General features: G+C 33.7%; 1 protein-coding gene and 1 pseudogene across 1 annotated transcript; both read right to left on the bottom strand.

Moving 5' to 3' along the window:
- Positions 1 to 672: 672 nt before the first annotated feature.
- On the bottom strand, positions 673 to 2,807 carry LOC132034804 (probable carbohydrate esterase At4g34215; annotated as a pseudogene).
- Positions 2,483 to 7,647, bottom strand: LOC132033413 (low-temperature-induced cysteine proteinase-like). Its single transcript, XM_059423384.1, has 5 exons — positions 7,041 to 7,647; positions 4,396 to 4,631; positions 4,152 to 4,292; positions 3,386 to 3,835; positions 2,483 to 2,970 (listed from the first exon to the last, which is right to left on the bottom strand). Exons 1-5 carry the CDS (start codon positions 7,540 to 7,542, stop codon positions 2,875 to 2,877), a joined length of 1,425 nt encoding a protein of 474 aa, XP_059279367.1. The 5' UTR covers positions 7,543 to 7,647; the 3' UTR covers positions 2,483 to 2,874.
- Between the last annotated feature and the right edge of the window lie 11,304 nt (positions 7,648 to 18,951).

Below are 18,951 nucleotides of genomic sequence, written 5' to 3'. Positions count from 1 at the left end.
CCACTAGGCTAATTTTGCTTCCGCGATTACTCTACTCTGCATTTTCTTCAACTAGTTAATCATAGAAAAATGCCCTAGGCTTTGGGAAGTTTGATCCCTAAATTTGTAGGTAAAATTCATAAACAGCCACTTTTCAACCCATACAATTTTAAAATAGTCCAAGTTTTAAAAACTCACCTTTTTGGAGGAAAAATTCCTTATGTTGACTAATCTGTCTTGACAATGGGTGCATTAATCTAAACTGATATACTGTGCACATTGAATTATTGAAAAAGTCTTGCTCAATATGCCTGTGCACCAATTGAAGTTTGTTACGTCTTTATTTTGTATTCATCAAGTTTAATCATTCAGCTGTCGGAAAGTGTTAAAAAGTCTATGATAGAATAAACGGAAAATTCAGTCATTAGTCAGCAGCTGGAACAAATAGTCTTCTTTCACTTGGGCTCTTTGAGCTTCTAGGAAGACAACAATTGTTTAGTTATATAGTAGTTGATCGACCATATATAAATACCAGCTTTGGTGTGTTGATTATGTCTATGACTAGTTTGACAATTGTCCTTCTCATTTATGATTTCATCTGACCATGTTTAGGAATAAGAGGAACTGCATTTATGAAAATAAATTGATTGGGAAGAAATTCTTAAGCATAATAGAGACTGTATTGATGAAAAATCAAAATTGATTAGAAGGAAATTCAAGAATATGGAGGGGAAAAAAAAATTGTCTAAAGGAACAACATAAACAAGGCTTCTGAGTTTGGTATACAAAGTTGAATTGAAAAATTAAGAGCATATATTAAAAGGGAAGACATTCCTATTTCGAAAGGTGAAAATTGTTGAATCTAAGAAAAGCATGAGCAAACATATGACCAAGTTGAACTTGTACTGGGGTTGTGAGATGAATGCCATCTGGACCTATTTCTAGTCCCTCAGCATCGAACTTTATCACATTTGAGATGTTGATCGCCAACTGAGCTGTTCTCACTTCTTCTATATATGGCCCTTCAAATGGTTTTTTGGGGTATGGTATGATAACCTGTATATAAATGTAACCAATAGTTAACATTAAAGAGACACTGCAAAGTTGAAATCAAAGCTGAAACTGTTTGACCATCCATATGGTAAATAGCTTCTCGAACGAAGAGAGTATTAAATAGTAACGACCAAACATCTTCTGGTTGGTGATTAATACAGTAATATTGAATATGGACCAACTACAGGAAGAGAAAATGTCCAATTTTACCTTATGGTAAGTCAAGATCAAACACGAGACAATTTACTAATTATAAGGGTCTAAATTACCCCAAAGAAATACAAAGGGTAAAATTAAGATATTTAGAATAATAGAGTGATATTTTTACCCTTTTCCTCCTCAAGAAACCAAAAGAGCCTTCAGAGAAATATGAAAAATTTAATAGTAGAAGCATTGCTATTGGATTTGATTCATGAGCTATCAAGAAAGTGTCAAAGATCACAAATGGGTACCTGGAAAATGGGGAGATTAGGAGCCTGGAAGTCACTAAGCAAGTCATGAAAGAATTTCTCCAAGTTATTCTTATACAAACTTGATGCATTCTTTGCTTTTAGATCACTCTCACCATGATACCACAATAACCCCCTTATAATTCCACCATCTTTTTCAGCAAATTTGGCTCTTTTAACCAATTCATCATAAGCTTTAGACCCACGTCTCCATCAATGTAAACTAGTTCCTCCTCTAGCACAAGGTACTAAACCAATGACCCCAAATTCAGGGTCTCATTTAAGAATTTCATTAGCAAATGCCATTCCAGGTCCCAAGTCCACAATAGAGTACACAATCAATACCATAATTGAGAGGTTCGTGTGCTTTTTCCCATTTTTATGTTGCATTGAATCGAAGAATCATTGGATTTGGTTTACATTCTTGAGGCACAAAACCATCCCAACTTCCATTTTTTACAATTCCTTTTTCAATTTGCCTATGGACTCCTCCACCACCTGCCGGATTGCTTTGTCTTGCTAATAGGAACACTTGTAAATTCTTGTTATTTCTGTGACTTTCTTTCACTTTTTGAGGACTCATCACCCAATTGAAGTTACACAAAAACACAACTAATGTCGCAATCAATAAGATTTCTTCGCTCTTACCTGGAAATATATTGTAGTGACTCTTTGGGTGGAAAAAAACAGCAGCTGCGGCATGCAGATGAAGCTATAGGTGTGAATTTACTCGTATTTGTTCATGTCCTGCGTATGCATCTTAGGTTGCTTACACGAACATTCGTGTATATCAATTTTGGCACTTTGATTAGTATTGGATGGATGAAATGAATCTTAAATGTTTTCTTTGGTAAGCCATTAAACGTTATTAACTATTGAGATTGCAAAAGATTATTTATCTACGAAAGGTTTAGGTATGCTGAAAAGAAAACGGAAAAAACATCCTATCACGCGACTTGTAATATAACACAAAAAGATGTTAGAACAAGTGTATCAAAAGGTGTGGGAAATTATAGTCTTTGATATTATTAGTGAAATGAAAGTACAAGCACCACATGGAATAATAAACTTCATGGTGAAAGTAGCATATTAGTCATCCTGATGAAGGAATAAGAAGTATTTACATAATCAGAAACAGCAGAATAACAAGCTCGGGTTTCAATCTTGTTCTAGTGCATTTGCAAGCACGAAAGAAGCACTATACAGAAATCAACAGCAGCAACTTTGTAATCCTCTGCTTTTGGAATAACCTATGTCTACAACTTTCAGCTGAAAATAAGAATTTGCAAATTCAGTGTACCAAATGAGGACATTAAGCCATAGCATGAACTTTTACATCCTCTATTAGCCCAAATTCGCTATCACATCCCACAGCCTTCTAGCTTGAGACAATTCAATAAGTGATCTTCTTTCCCTCATTGCTGAAGGCCCCAATAGGTTTGGCAAGAATATGCTTCATTGCTTTGACTGCAAGAGGGTTGTTGTTGCTCTGTAACAACAAAAGCACAACCATGTCAATAAAGGAAACACTCATTGTTGAAGATATAATTAAGTAAAGGAAACAATCATTGTTGAAAGATATAATTAAGTAAATGAAAGAGTACCCTCTCTAACTGCTTAAGTGGTCATATAATTCAACATATTTCTTTCACAATCTGTGACACCTTTTTCTATGCGAAAAGGATCAAGTGTTGGGGCGATAAGGTGGAAAGCCACGTGGCATCCACCTCATCAAAATGTCAGTGTCACAGGGGATTGAGTGTCCACCTCGGACAGCCCTAACGGAGGAGGGGTATATTTGAACCATTTAGGTAATGGCATGGATATTTTTGTAATCCTTTTTGCATAGTAGAGGGGCAGATTTAACCTTTTTCCCTTGAAATTAACAAGAAGGGATCACTTACAACTGAGCAGGTGCCGGCTTTAACGTTGCAGACTGGATAATCATGTGGGCAGCAGCTGTGATGGTCTTTACAGCAAGTAGCTCCCTCCATAGGGCAGCAACCCCAAGCAAAGCAGTAGTTATAGTACTCATAGACACAGCAACAGGTCGTTCCTGATGGGCATGCGTTATAATCATCACATTGAGTGGGTGGCTTGACCGGTGATGGAGGAGATGGAGCTGGTTTTGGGGGATTTTGGCCTGTCTTGACAGGGTAAGAGCAAATTGTAGCAATACCACATAAACCCTTCGGGTTGGCAATGTTTCGTTGCATCCTGAGGTAGCCTCTTTCTCCCCACGAAGCACCCCAAGAGTTCCTCACGATCCAATAATCCATTCCATTTTCGCTACCATATCCTACTGCAACCACACCATGGTCCACTGCTGCACCGCAATTTCCAGTAAAGATACCCTGGAGCACAAGCGGATTCAAGATTTAAACTTAATAGGTATATAATGTTCTAAGCACTTCGCTGTACACACAAGATGCTTTTGGAATTATGGAAAAATTTGTTATATATCTATGTTCTGTGTCGAAAATGTTGGGTTTCAACATGGGCTCCATCTACATCTGAGGCATGAGAATACCATCATGCAGTTTAATTTCTATACAACTTTGTGTTGGTTAGGTACATAATTAGCTCCTTGGTTGAAACAAGAACTACCTAATTCGGTCGAAAGACAACATGTTTATTAAAGACGGACCAATTTGAAGTAAAGATTATTACCGATTTATAGTGCTGGAAGTCTTTTCCACCAGCTTCAATAGCAACGCTGACTGGTTGCCCTGCGACAGCCTTTTTCAGTGCCTTTTCATTGTTAGCAGGAACATCTTCATACCCGTCAATGGTGACAACCCTGGCATTTTTCTGCAATTATTTCAAAGAAAATTTAAAGAATCTTTAGTTCTCATAACTTTTTAAGTATTTAGTTCATTTCCATGAGTCCCGTAAGACTTCGAATGATACTGACCCTCGTTTGGTCGCATCTTCCATCCTTGGCAGTGTAGGGGTAATCTTCTTCAGTGTCAAGTCCTCCGTTATTTATGACAAACTTAAAGGCATAGTCCATGAGACCCCCTTTGCAACCAGAGTTATAGGAGGTATCACAATCTACCAGCTCTTGCTCAGATAACGAGATCGAATCTCCAGTCACCATCTTGTTTACTGCCTCAATGGCAGCAACTGCTGAGAATGCCCAGCAACTCCCTGTTTCATTTTCCAGTTGTTACGCATTTAGTAAATTGAAGAAGAGAATCATTAGTTGTGTTAAGCAGTGTAAACATATTAATGTTTTTTCAGCATTTATCCGTATACTGGAAGTCTGTCCAATCAATCTAGGCTGCAAAATGTGCCAAAACAACTGACACAATTACAAGGACATGGTGAAGCAAGTTGAAGAGTGTTCAGGGTGTAGATAGGATCACTGTTTCAAACATATTTAAGCCATCAGATAGATGATCATTCACTTATAGTTATGTTTTAAGTAATCCGATACTATTAAAAAAAAAATTATACTTTCACCAGATAGAAATTATGCATAACCCCCCTCCCAGAAGCGAATCTAGGATTTCTAGAACATGGTTCACCACTTTAAAAAAAAAAAAAAAAATTGTATTATGTGGGAATTGATCCTAGTCCTCTGGGTAAATAACTCAACCTTCAACCAATTATACCATTTAATAGCATGTGTTTCAGCAGTTAATATTATACTCCCTCCATTCCATAATAAGTACATAATAAGTGATTTTTTAGGCTTTTCAATTCTTTTCAAAATAAGTGATGCTTTATGGTTTCAAGAAGACTTTGAGCAGATTTTTTCAAGATTACGCTTATTTAAATAGTCAGGATTTCATTAACTACCTTTTCTTTTTCTAAAAAGTAGTAAAACTTGATTAGGGGTAAGTTAATAAAAACACTCTTAATTTTCTAGAAGTGAGCAATTTCTTAAGGGGTATGCATGAACCTAAAAAACCACTTATTATGGAATGGAGGGAATACCAATTTTAAAAAATATATACAAAAAATATCTAATTTTACGAAGAGACCATGTGTTCGCATGATCCAAAATTACCACATAAAATCATCCCTGCCCCACCCCCACCCCGCCCCACCCAAACCCAAACCCAAACCCAAACTTTTAGAAAGACTTTTTTTAATGACCGTGGTGTTCGGGTCAAATTTGTGCGCATCTCGACTAATTTTAAGAATATTTGTTATCTTACATGAGCACAGTTATCTAGTAACTCTATCGACCAAGATTAAAACAAACACGAAAATCACCTAATAATTTTACTTATAAGTCTTCTTTTTACCGGTTGGTCAAACAAATTCCTTTTCGAGTAGGAAGGAAACACATGTGCCCACTTGATTAGGTATTAGGAATTAAAACTCCCCAATCCCCTATGTCCTTGTCCCCTCCCTCCACCGAAAGTGTAAATGAGAAGGCTACCAAATCTAGACTTTGGAATAATTACGTATGGTACAGTTTAGAATATTAATTATTGACCAATAAGTTTGATAAGTAATTAAAAAAAAAAAGTATGATACGCATGTGGGCAATTTAATTTACAACCTTGGAATCTTCAACAATTAGGGGGTACCCCCTAATGTTAAGAGAAACTGACAAATGTCTATCCAGAACTTATAATTGTGTTTCAAACTGAAATTAGACCACTAACAACTACACCCGTGAAGAACCAGACCAATCGGAAGTTTAATTAATATTTCAGTTTCAAAAGTAATAAGGGTCTAATTTTAAAAAAATTGAAACTTCATGATACCTTAGTAATATTACCTTTGATAATTGGTGCTCACCCCTTTGATAATTGCAAATTCGAACATTACTTTTTTTTTTTTTGCCAATATATAACTGTCTTTGGCAGGTTTTTTTTTTTTTTTTTTTTTTTTTTCTATCATATGATTCATGTTCAAATCGGAGTGAGGGAATAATGACGTAAAAAGGAAAAGACAAGACAATAATAAATTAAAATAGGAGTATCTCTGGACCCACGGAAATTACAAACCAATTAAGATAGTGCTTTCTCCAAGCGAAAAGCATTAGCTAAACAATTAGTAAAATATTGCCTTGAACCATTTCCTAGCTTCTTCTATCACTCAACTTTCCTAAAATTAAATTACTGTCTAATAATACATCTCAAATAAGAAGAAATTGCACGAACTGCCCATCAAATGGACTGGTCTTTGATTTTGCCCTTTAGCAACTTATGCCTAGTGGGACATAAGTTCTTCTGGGAAAAAAGTCACGAGCGGCACAATTTGTGAAATATGCCAAAATATAAATTTATGTCGCATCAAAAAATTGTTTATTACGAGCAGCAAGATTTAAAAAAAAAAAAAACTAGCACAAAATAGGGGCAAAAGTTCAAATGACCCCTCTAATAATGAAGGGTCAACTGAACTACCCATGAGATTCGATCTATCAGATTCAAATTTATGTAGTAGTATCAAGTATATGTGGGATTTCTATATATACTAATATAAAAGAAAAACTTCCAACTGTAATCAACAAAGTCATATTCAGTATCACAAACTTTAAACAGAATATAAGTGGAGTAACAAAAAAGAAAACAAAAAACAAGTAATAGGTGCACTTACCACATTGTCCTTGATTTTTAACACCAACAAGTACACCTTTTTCCCTCCAGTCAACTGAATCCGGCAAACTATCTCCAACCTTAGGAGCATACCGATCACTTTGTGCATTCGACAACCTACGACTAACATCAACCTTAGTACCCAAATACATAGACCTATACTCTTCATTAGTCAGATCAGCAAACTGAGTCAACCCCAACTTATAACTTTTTCCCATAGCATTCTGTTCATCTATGTATTTAAGATTATCCTTAAAGATCTGAAATCTCTTGTCTTTTTCTCCTAAAGCGTTGTACACTTTTTTGTGTTCAACTAGCCATGATTCATACATGGCCATGACTTCTTCATCGGTCCGTTGTTGGACCGATGACTTGTCAATCGTGTGATGTTTTTCGTTGTAGGTTATAATGGACATGTCCTCTGTCGCCGTAGATGTTACGGCGACGGAGGACATGAGTATTATGAGTATGGAGATGGAGAGAGTGGATGGATGAATAGCCATGTTTTGGTTGTTTAGTGAGGTAAGGAAAAATGGGATGGGGAAGAGTGGAGAAAGAACTGTACTATAAAGGCAAGGGAAAGGGATATTTTAGACAATTGGTAAAGGTATGATATTTAATACTTTTTCCATAATGTAGAACAGATAAGAGAGTTGAATATCTACGTATTTCTTGGAGGAGAAGATTAAGTAGGAAAGAAATTATCACTTCAAGTCCTTCAAATACCAATAAATTATAATTTTGGTCCTTTTAATTTTTGTTTAAGTACATATAACATTCAAGTAGTTGTTATCTACACTTTTAATCCCTCCGACTCACCACAACCAAGACCAGCATGGTAGGCCACTACTACCACCACCAATGTCATTGGGCGTCACCTGCAAATTTTCAAAAATTTAATAAATTATTAAGTGCCAACTGCTTAACTGTCAATATAAAAATTTAAATTGTTACTTCATATATGAGGAAAATATAATATATATATCACATGTTTTTATATAGCAACAAAATATCAAGTGTAATATCTCAAGTAGGGTGTGGAGAGGGCGTGTACGCAAAGCTTTTAGTTAACTAAAGGTTAAATATGCTTAATCAAATATAAGAAAGATTAAAATTAAAAGGGAAAAGGGCCAAATGTACTCCTGTACTATCGAAAAAGGGTCAAATATACCCCCATTGTTATACTTTGGGTCCAAATATATCACTTCCGTTATACTTTGGACACAAATATATTCCTTCACAGTTAAAGTTGGTCAAAGTGAAGTCTAATTCCACATGATATTAATATTTTAATAAAGTAAATAACATGTGGCATGCCACTTCACTAACCAACCCAATTTTACTCAAATGGTCTGAATTCTCCGGCATAATTGGCCGATCATTTAAGTTCACTCCGAAATTCTCTTTCATTTGCTTTCTTGTTTCATTACTTTCACTCGGTACTTTTAGATCAAGTCTTAATTGTCAACAATTAGCTGGTAGAGTTATATTTTTATCAGTAACTGTGAACTTTTGCTTCTTTCAATGCTTGCTGGGGCTTCAGTTGTTGTTGCAATGAGCGTTTTCAGTTTTTTTTTTTTTTTTCATTTCATTTTGGTAATTGATCTTTTTGTTTGTGATCGTTTATTGTCGGTGTATTCAGTGACGGAACCAAAATTTTCACTAAAGAGGTTCAAAATCTAAAAAAGTACACATACAAAGAAGCCAAAGGGGGTACATAAAAAATAATTTTAATCATGTATAAACAGTGTAATTTTCCGTCGAAGGGGTTTGGAACCCCCTTGGACCTTCCTCCCTCCACCCATATGTATTTGTCGATAGTTAGTATCGCTGTTGGGTTTACTTAAGTCTCACTGAAATTATAATTCGTCTATTCACGGGTATGTTGATGCCGGCTATGTTTAGCTGATTTTTATTTTTTTTACCAAACACGTCATAATTCATTGAGAAAGTAGGAGTAAAATTGAGCTTGGCTAGTGAGGTGACATGCCACTTGATATTTATTATATTAAAATATTAATATCATGTAGGATTGAGTTCCACTTTGGTCAATTTTAACTGTAGAGGAGTATCTTAAGTATAACCATAGGGATAGGGGTATATTTGGACCGAGAGTAATATTTCGCCCTTTTTCAACAGTACAAGGGTATATTTGGCCCTTTTCTGAAATTAAAATTTATCAATAATCAAGGGACTAAAAGTGCAATTAAAGAGAATGAATTTAGAAGGAAGCAACTGGGAAATTAGTGAGAAGTTGGAAAAAAACACAAAAAACCTGTTCGGAGAGGCAACTACCATGGTGAAAAAAGAAAAAAAGAAAGACGCAACTACCATGTGGAATGTATGGGGATAAGAAGTTACAGCAAAAGTCAGATCTAATAAAGATGGTACTAATGGTGATGAAAGAAAACAAGAAGCAAAAGGGAAGGAAAAACACGTGACAAGTGAAGTTCTTTGGTTGGTGAGAAGTAGGGCTGTTCACGATTTTGGCCGAAAATTTTCAAATCGAATAAAAAATCGATATTTGGTTTGGTTTGGTTTGATTTGGTTTTAAATTTTAAAAACCGATAATATTTGGTTTGGTTATGGTTATATTAAACAATAACCGAATAAATAACCGAACCAAACCGATAAATTATATACATAAATTTTATAATTATTTATATGTATAATATTGGTTTTTCATAAATAATTATAAATATTTTATACCTTTTAATCATTAATTTAATTTTTGGTCTACTTGTTTCAGATGATTGTTTAAGGCGCCCATGTTTTTAAGAATATGTCGAACTGTCTTTAAGTCTTTTAGCTCTTTAAGTGTTAAGTGTAACGTTAGAGTCTAATGTCTTTAACTTAAATTTTTAGCCTTTCTTTGACATTTGATTTTAGGTTGTTTTTCTTTTTTCCGAATTTATACCTTTTTTTCTTGTCGAGATGGTCCTAAACTTCTAATATTTTTCATATGAAAAGGACGGAGGTTGTAGATTTGGAGGTTTATAGAAGATCAAAACATCGGATTTGCAACTCAAACACATGGTAATGCCTAATACTTCTTAAAGTGGGTAATCCTTTGAAAGGCAAAAAAAGAATAACTTTTAGTCGAGACCTTGGGGATAATGATAAAAAAACATATGAAGTTTGGAATTATTACACAAAGTGTTTTTAATAAAATGGGAGAATTGAGGACAAAATGCAAGTATTGCCCCAAAGTTTGGGATCATTACACAAAGTTTTTTTATTTCATATATTTTAATTTTAATTTTAGGTAGTCTTTATGTTAATTAATATGTATGTTTGTAACAACAACTAAAAGTTCCTATGCTCTACTTTATTTCCAGGTATGTGTATTAAGATCACAAAAATGGTGCAACCACTACTTAGTTTTTGGCTCTATATGTAATAGTTTAGGAACTTTGGGTAACTTGAGTATCATTACAATTATCACTAATAGTGAAAATATTTCTATGATGTATGTTCCACCTTAAACGATAAATAAAAGTTATCGTTTGAACCAAAAAAAGACATGTCTTTTTCAACTTTTTAATGTTTTACTGATAAGTCTCATGGCTGCTAGTCATAAACCGAAAAATCCAACCAAACCGACAATAACCAAACCGGTGGTTATTATTTTATTTGGTTTGGTTATGGTTTTAGACATTTAAAAATCGACTAAATTGTGCGTTATGATTTTAATCGATAACCGACCCAAACCGAACCATGAACACCCCTTTAGTGAGAAGGGGAATTGCCTTTTTCCTCTTTTTTTAGTTTTATTCGTTCGCTCCGTAAAAAGTAAATGTTCCTGAAAATTATTTGCAACTGATAACCTATAGTAAAATGATATTTAATTTGCTATAATAAGTTAAACTATGGTAAGAGTGTAACATTACAAAAGACTTGAAGTTTAATTTGGTATTTGTTGAAAATAATAATTCAAAATTGTAAGAAATCAAAATCGGTTAGGATTTGATATTTTAATTCATGTCTAATTAGGATTTATAGTCAAATTAGTATAGGAATAGGTTTCCTGTTTTAAGTTAAAATAGGTTCTATAGTATTATAAATAGGCCTGCTGCTATTTATTTTATATTGTGGAGATTGTAGAGAAGTCTTTAGAGAATTCGAGAGTTTATCAATAAAATATTTTGGGTGTATTGATGTAAAAAATCAAAGAGTGAGCTATGACTGCATATGCCCGTACGACGATGAATGATGATGTTGGCAAACATCGGGCTAATGATATGCATGAAAAACAATCATGCTGAGAAGGACTAATAAACTATTACAAGTTTAAAGAGGTGTAAGAAAATATGCACAAGAGGAACGAACTGTCTTCTCTAGAAGTCGGAGAAGTGGGTTAAAAAAAAAAATGGGTGTTGATGAGAAAGTGCATCAACAAGTTGGAATGTTGGAGAGAAAGTGCTCCAACGATTGTGAAGGTTGAAGAAAAAGTGCTTCAACAATTGAAGGTTGGTGAGAAAGTGAATCAACACAATTGAAATGTTGGAGAGAAAGTGCTCCAACGATTGTGAAGGTTGAAGAGAAAGTGCTTCAACAATTGAAGGTTGGTGAAAAAGTGCATCAACAAATTGGAATGTTAGAGAGAAAGTGCTCCAACGATTGTGAAGGTTAAAAAGAAAGTGCTTCAACAATCGAAGGTTGGTGAGAAAGTGCATCAACAAAATTGGAATGTTGGAGAGAAAGTGCATCAATAAAATTGGAATGTTGGAGAGAAATTGCTCCAATGATTGTGAAGGTTGAAGAGAAAGTACTTCGATAATTGAAGGTTGGTGAGAAAGTTCATCAACAAACTGAAATGTTGGAGAGAAAGTGCTCCAACGACTGTGAAGGTTGAAGAGAAAGTGCTTCAACAAATTAGAAGATGGTGAGTGACGGTTGAAGAGAAAGTGCTTCAACAATTGATGGGCTGGAAACAAGTGCTTCAAAATTGGAAGATGGTGACAAGTGCATCAAGAATCAGATATACAATTTTGAATTGCGGGAGAATGTTGGAAATAATAATTCAAAATTGTAAGAAACCAAAATTGGTTAGGATTTGATATTTTAATTCATGTCTAATTAGGATTTATAGTCAAATTAGTATAGGAAGAGGTTTTCCTGTTTTAAGTTAAAATAGGTTCTATACTATTATAAATAGGCCTGCTGTTATTTATTTTATCTTTTGTGGAGATTGTAAAGAGCATTTAGAGAAATCATAGAGTTTATCAATAAAATATTTTCCTCCAGTATTTCAATAGATCCATCTTATGAAACAAAAATGTTGTACCTTGCTTTTGAAGTGATTTTAGAACAAAGCTGTATATATTTTAATTAATCCCTCTTAATTGAATGCGCTATAGGCTTAATAGATCGTTTGGTATGTGGTAACTTTACTCTATGTTTGGTTTGGCGTAATAATTAATCCCGGCATTATTTTATTTCACCATTTATATTAAAATGTTCGGATTACTATGTGGAATAAAATGATCTCATGGGACATCCTTCCTTACACTTATTGAATTTAAATGTCTAATAATTCCCTCCCCCGCCTCCCGGGCACACACACAACCCCTTCCCCCATATCATCATCAGAAGAAAAAGAAACTCCATACACAATAGGAAAAGAATGAATCATGTGATTATCACGTTTGATTCTTTCCATCACTTAAATAGTAATTCACCAACAATTATTTTGCGGTATTGCCGCCGGTTAATTAATAATGTCACCTACTAAAGCAAGCAAGCCTCTTCATTTAATTATTAAAAATAGGTTGGATGAGTTGGGGCGGAGACAGACATCATGTGGGCGAAACAAAAAGATAAAGAAACTGCCACAATTAATTGAATATAAACGAAAATGGCTTCTTTTTTGTTTTGTTAGGCTGAGAACTTGTTAATTATCTCTAAATTGACAATAATAGAGTATGCATTAATATTTTAAATTGATATCATCTACGTAATTTATCCTTTCAGTCCATTTACATCTAGCCAATGCCCATTTGCCCACCAGCCAACAGTAACATAAAAAATTATCAATCCAGAACTTAGCTCAAACATGAAAATTATTAATCTACATGCAAAGATGAACACTAACATGATCCCAGGGATTAATTATACATATGGTCATGTATTTTTTACATATTGCATAAGAGTCATTAAATTAGTTTTCATAACGAAAAGGTCACCTAACTTTACTTAAGTATCGTTGAACTCTTTATTCTATTTTTAGCAACAAAAAAGTTACTCGATTATGCCTAAAGTCACTAAACTATTTGATTGACTTTTTAGTTACAAAGTATAAACGTGGTGAGTTCAATGATCTAGCTAGTGATCTTATATGATGCTTAGGCAAAATTGAGTAATTCTTTTTTTACAAAAAAAATAATTTAGTAATTTTTGTGCAATAAAATAAAGGTATGTGACATTACCCCATGATCCTACAATTCACTATTTTCACCCTATTTTTACACCAACAATATATACGATATGTCTTCTTTATATTCTTTTCTCATTTAACTATGATTACTTGAGATGTATTTTTATTTTCATTTATCACTTAATCTTTGATAAATTAATGTAGTCCACTATAATTTTTAAGTAAGTTGTGCATATATTTTCTCAATTGCGCTCACGGTCTCTCCAACTCTTTTAGAAGCCCTAATTATTGAAGTTGAAGGGAACAAAAATATCAAGTTGTGAGATAGAAGTCGGTAGGACCATAACTTACCATAAAGTAGGTACATCATCAATGAATCTTTATGGGTCATTGTTTAAGAATGGACACATGAGGTAGATGTCTGCAACTCGATAAAAAGCGATCATTCAAAATTTATATGGATCGGGTGTTCCTATTATAAATTAATTAATAGACTCGTGACTGATGGAATACATGCATACGTAGCGTAAGCAAATAGCCAGGATCGAACTTGCATGTAATATAGACAACACATAATCAAATATTTTAATCAAACATAAAATCGATACTTATCTCTTGAAGCGTGATCGCAATTGCAAATCGAACCTTCAAGTATGAGCAAAAGTTGTCCACGTGTTCATCCTTCGGTTCCACGGTCTTACCTGTCGCGTAACCCGAATAATGAGAATACGCGAAATTCGTGTGGGCGAATTTCTATGGAAAAGTGTAGAAACTTGTGAAACCCTTGACCTCCTTATGGAATAAGACCCCTATTTTATAAGCTACGGGTTTTAGGGTTTTCACCCTTTTCGAAACTAACAGGTCTTTATTTTAAAGAAATAATATTCCATTTAATTCTTTATTATTCGGTACGCGAGCGAGGACCACGTAATTTAATTAACGAGGCACGTTATGGAGTTAATTCAAAATATCGAATTAATCCTACTATAATAAATTACGAATTATTCCACTAAAAAATGTGCGCACTCCTCAATTCAATTTCGAAATTTTTCATTAAATCTTATTTAACTCCCCATGTTAAGATTACGAGATACCAATCAATTAAATTAAATTACCGACAATTTAATTCATTGACTAATTGAATCCTTTATATTTCCGCTTAGCTTATATCATGTGACGGATACAAAATCCGCTGCGGGGGGTTTTCATGAGACTTATAAGCATTCACGAAAGGTATCATCAATCTGAAAAGTCGAGACATGGATTCTATCAACTAATTATTATTTCACAAATGTATTTTTCCATTATCCAATTTACCAGGAATACATAGACCCGCAATTGAGTCGTACCTTTTAATAAATCAAAATAATGAATAAATCACATTAATTATATCAAGATTAAGAGTATAAGTACATTTAATGAACTAGAGAATTTGTTTTATATATTCAGTACAAAAAACACTTATCTCTACTTGGTCCGTTCAATACATACAAAATGTACGAACACAAGAAGACGGAACTATATTGTTCCCATAATGAAGATATATTATATTAATCTTGGGCTACAATCATACCGATGGCTTTGTCCAATTCCATCTTAGATTGTGAACATAAATTTTATACTTATAAGAACCGACGATTTAATCTTCCGTGTATAAGCTAAACTCTATACACTAAATCATCTACTATATAAGTAAAGGACACATACTAGTACATGATCTATTTAATTCTTTATTAAACAATGAATAAATAATTGTTCTAGAATAAATACTATACCCAAACACATGGTTAATAGTATATATATCCCAACAATCTCCCACTTAGACTTTTAACCATGACAATTGTTAGAATATACCATGTCTAAACGCATGGTTAATGGTATATACCCCAACAATCTCCCACTTAGACTTTTAACGATGCATTTACAACTTTCACATGTATTCCTTTTGCACGACTACCAAAAGTCTTAGAGACTAAGTTCTTTGCAAAAATTAACTTACTAAGTTGTTTTCTAATGCAACTTCGTCTAGTAGTGCTTCGTCGTGAATCGACCGGTTCGTACTACGATCTTCGGGGATCCTATCATGAAACTCTCCAAAAAAAATGTATTTCTTTCGGGAATCCTATCATGGAATTCTCCCAAGAGTATACACCGAACCGATCTTGGTTATTATTCTCACTACGACTAAGTACTATTACTATTATAGTCATACTAACATATTCTTGAGTCTTAATATTATCTTCATTGCCTTTCGGTATTGAAATATTAACGACTTCATATAGTGTTATTTGCTCAACATCACTCCCACTACTTACAGGTAGTGAATTTCCTTACGCCTATTAACGTTACTCCCACTACTTAGATGCAATGGAACGTCAACCCTGACTTGTCGGTTAGATGTTCTTGAACTTTTGAATATTTTGGATGACTCATTTGCTATTTCTTTGCTCCGTTCCTATAAAACTAGTTTACTTCTAGGAACTTGGTTTATTAAAAAGTCTTTTTCTAAAAATCTGGCATTTGTATTAACAATTACCTTATTTTCTTTTAGGACAGTAAATAAACCTACTTTCGTTCCCTTTGGATATCTAATAAACATGCATACATCCGTTCTTGATTTCCACTTATCTGTTTTCCCTTTGAACACATGTGCTAGACAACCTCATATCCGTACATGTTGCAGATTTGGCTTACATCCAATCCACCGTTCTATGGGTATCAAAGGTACTAACTTAGAGGGAATTAAATTAAGAATGTAACTAGCAGTTTCTAAAACATATCCCAAAACAAAAAAGAAAATATAAATAAGTCAATCATTAATCTTACCACCTTCAAAATAGTCATATTTCTTTTCTCTTCCACACCAATCTATTGTAGAATACTTGATGTAGACAATTGAAAATTCAATCCCTTTATCTAATAAGTAACTAATGAACTCTACAAAGAGGTACTCATGATACGATCAAATCGCAAGTGACTTAATATATTTTTCCTGGCGCTTTTCATTTTCGCCTTAAATACCTTGAAATTTTCAAAGCATTCGGACCTATAGAGCATCAAATAAATATATTCATATCATGAGTAATTTCCTTTGAATGTCTCAGAATACTCAAAATCACCTCTTGCCTTGAAGTTCATTGTACCACACAAATCAGAATGGATTGGCTTAACTTATCATTAACTTTATTTTCTTTTAAGAGAAAAAGTCTCTTAGTCATTTTCCTTCTAAATAGGACTCACAAGTTGGTAGTGCCTCTACTTTCAATGAACCTCAAAGTTCATCATTTGACCAACTTCGAAATTCTATTTAGATTAAAATGACCTAGACACAACGTCACGGATAAGTTCATTCAATTCACGAAAAAAAAAATTATTCTACGAGGAGACGATTAACATTATTCGGTTCGGGAAGAGTTATTAATTTAAAGGGTCAAGCATCAATGTACCACACGAGATAAAATGTTTATCAAACTCAATAACACAAGAATTACAAGAAAAATAAACTAATTATCCATCTCTTGTTTGGTTAGAAACTGAAAATAAATTCTTTAGAAACTGAAAATAAATTCTTTCTAACAGAAGTTACATATAATGCATCCTTTAAATTAATGTCTTATTTCTATCGGAAGAAATTCACGACTAGTAGTGAGTGAATTTGGATAAAATCTATTGAGAATTTGAGATATAATCATTAAATAGATCATTAGTTATGCTAAATGAATAATAAAATTCAAACCACACATCACACATATAACCATGCTTACCGAACGGTTAGATTCGATAGGAAATTTAACAATTCATGCAAAATATATGAGTCATGCCGGATATATCACCCCATAAAGAAACGGAACCAACTCGGATGGAGAGTAAGCTCGCTAATTTATATTAGGTAAATATCCCATTTAATTATCCCTAGTTCCATTGAACCAACGTGTAACTCGGTTGGAGAGTCAAGACAAGCTATCAATTAACTAGGGACTAGAACACGATAATCAACCATAATGAATCTATCCGATGGGGAGGAAGACCTATGTCAACACATAAACTCATTATATCACTGCTATATACGATGGAGACCATAGAGAATGAACCCTAACACCATTATTTGTTAAAATAAAAAAAATTAGTTAACAATATTTTTTAGTAAAAACAGAAAAACACCAAAAAACCCATCTAAACGACCCTAAATGGCCAAAAACGCCCCTCGATCACGGCATAGCCGTGAGTATTGCTGATGGGTCGTTCCGATGAACCTACCGAGATTTCGAGTCAATCGAGTTCGTCAAAAATCAGAATTTCTAAACGATGACCAATTCGGATTTTTTGTCTTTGTTTTCGCCAAAATAGAATTTAAGAACGTATACATTTGTTCAGTAGTTCTTATCACATATCATCATTAGCATACTAATATACATGAATCAAGAACAATGAACAAATTTTCAAAAATGTTTACATAATTTTCGTGTTGCTTTCTCGAAATTAGCATGTTTACGTAATCATTGAATATAAAATTCAAAACACACGACATAGATATCCATGCATCTTGAACAACAAATTTCAATACATGAGAACAATTCACGCAACATATACATGTGATGCAAGATATTCACTCCATAAATTTAAAACCAGAGCTAACTCAAACGAAGAGTATGCTGCTAATTTAAGCCAAGTGAATACCATTATCATTATCTCTAGTTCCATTGACCCAACATGTAACTCAGATGGAGAGTTAATACAAGTTATCAATAACTAGTGAATATACCTAGTGACAACCCATAATAAATCTATCCGATGGGGAGGAAGACCTAAAGTCAACACATAAATTTATTATTTCACTAGTATTTAGTCATGAAAACCATAAGGAAGAATCTCTATCACCATTAGATCATAGCCAAGTAATTTTTTCTAAAAAATTAATTTTCAGAAAACGAAAAAATACCCAAAACATCATCTAAACAACCGCAACTCACCAAAAAAATGACATGAATCACTGCATAGCAGTGAGTATTTCTTGCGGGTCGTTTCGATGAACCTACCGAATTTGGATCAATCGAGTTCGTAATATTCCAGATCTCTAGCTCTATGACCAAATTCGAAAAATGACTTATTCAGGCGATTCAAGGAAAAAAAAATTATGATCTATATCCTTAATTATCATATATCAATTCATATTAAATCATCATGTGTAATCATGTTCCAGATTTAACATAAATAAAAACTAACATAAAGAATAGTTTTTCATACTTAAAACACGTTTTAATCCGAAAGAATGACCTAAAACCCATCTAAACGACCAAGATTATTTCTTATTAGGTGTTTCAAATGAACACACCAAATTTCAGGTCAATAAAAGTTCGTGAAATCTTGATCTCCACAACTAACCAAATTCGTCAAAATAACCGTTTTAGGCATAGCTAAGGATTAAATAATCTGATTCAGGTTTCTGTTCTCCTTTTATAATTATCCCTTGAGCTCAAGGAATATATTGTGTCCCTTCTTCTGGATATGACACACAGCACCTAATTACAACAGATTG

The sequence above is a fragment of the Lycium ferocissimum genome, chromosome 10 (assembly GCF_029784015.1).
Source record: "Lycium ferocissimum isolate CSIRO_LF1 chromosome 10, AGI_CSIRO_Lferr_CH_V1, whole genome shotgun sequence".
Taxonomy (NCBI): Eukaryota; Viridiplantae; Streptophyta; class Magnoliopsida; order Solanales; family Solanaceae; genus Lycium; species Lycium ferocissimum.
The sequence above is the reverse complement of the archived record's forward strand: the minus strand, read 5'-3'. Positions and strand labels throughout refer to the sequence as shown.

Bases quoted from the DNA above. Each gene is read 5' to 3' on its own strand.
- LOC132033413 (XM_059423384.1), bottom strand. From the start codon at position 7,542: ATGGCTATTCATCCATCCACTCTCTCCATCTCCATACTCATAATACTC. The intron at 4,293-4,395 runs GTCAGTATCATT...AAATAATTGCAG, and splicing joins GAAGATGCGACCAAACGAGG to AAAAATGCCAGGGTTGTCAC. The intron at 2,971-3,385 runs GTAAGTGATCCC...TTGTTGTTACAG, and splicing joins AAGCCGGCACCTGCTCAGTT to AGCAACAACAACCCTCTTGC.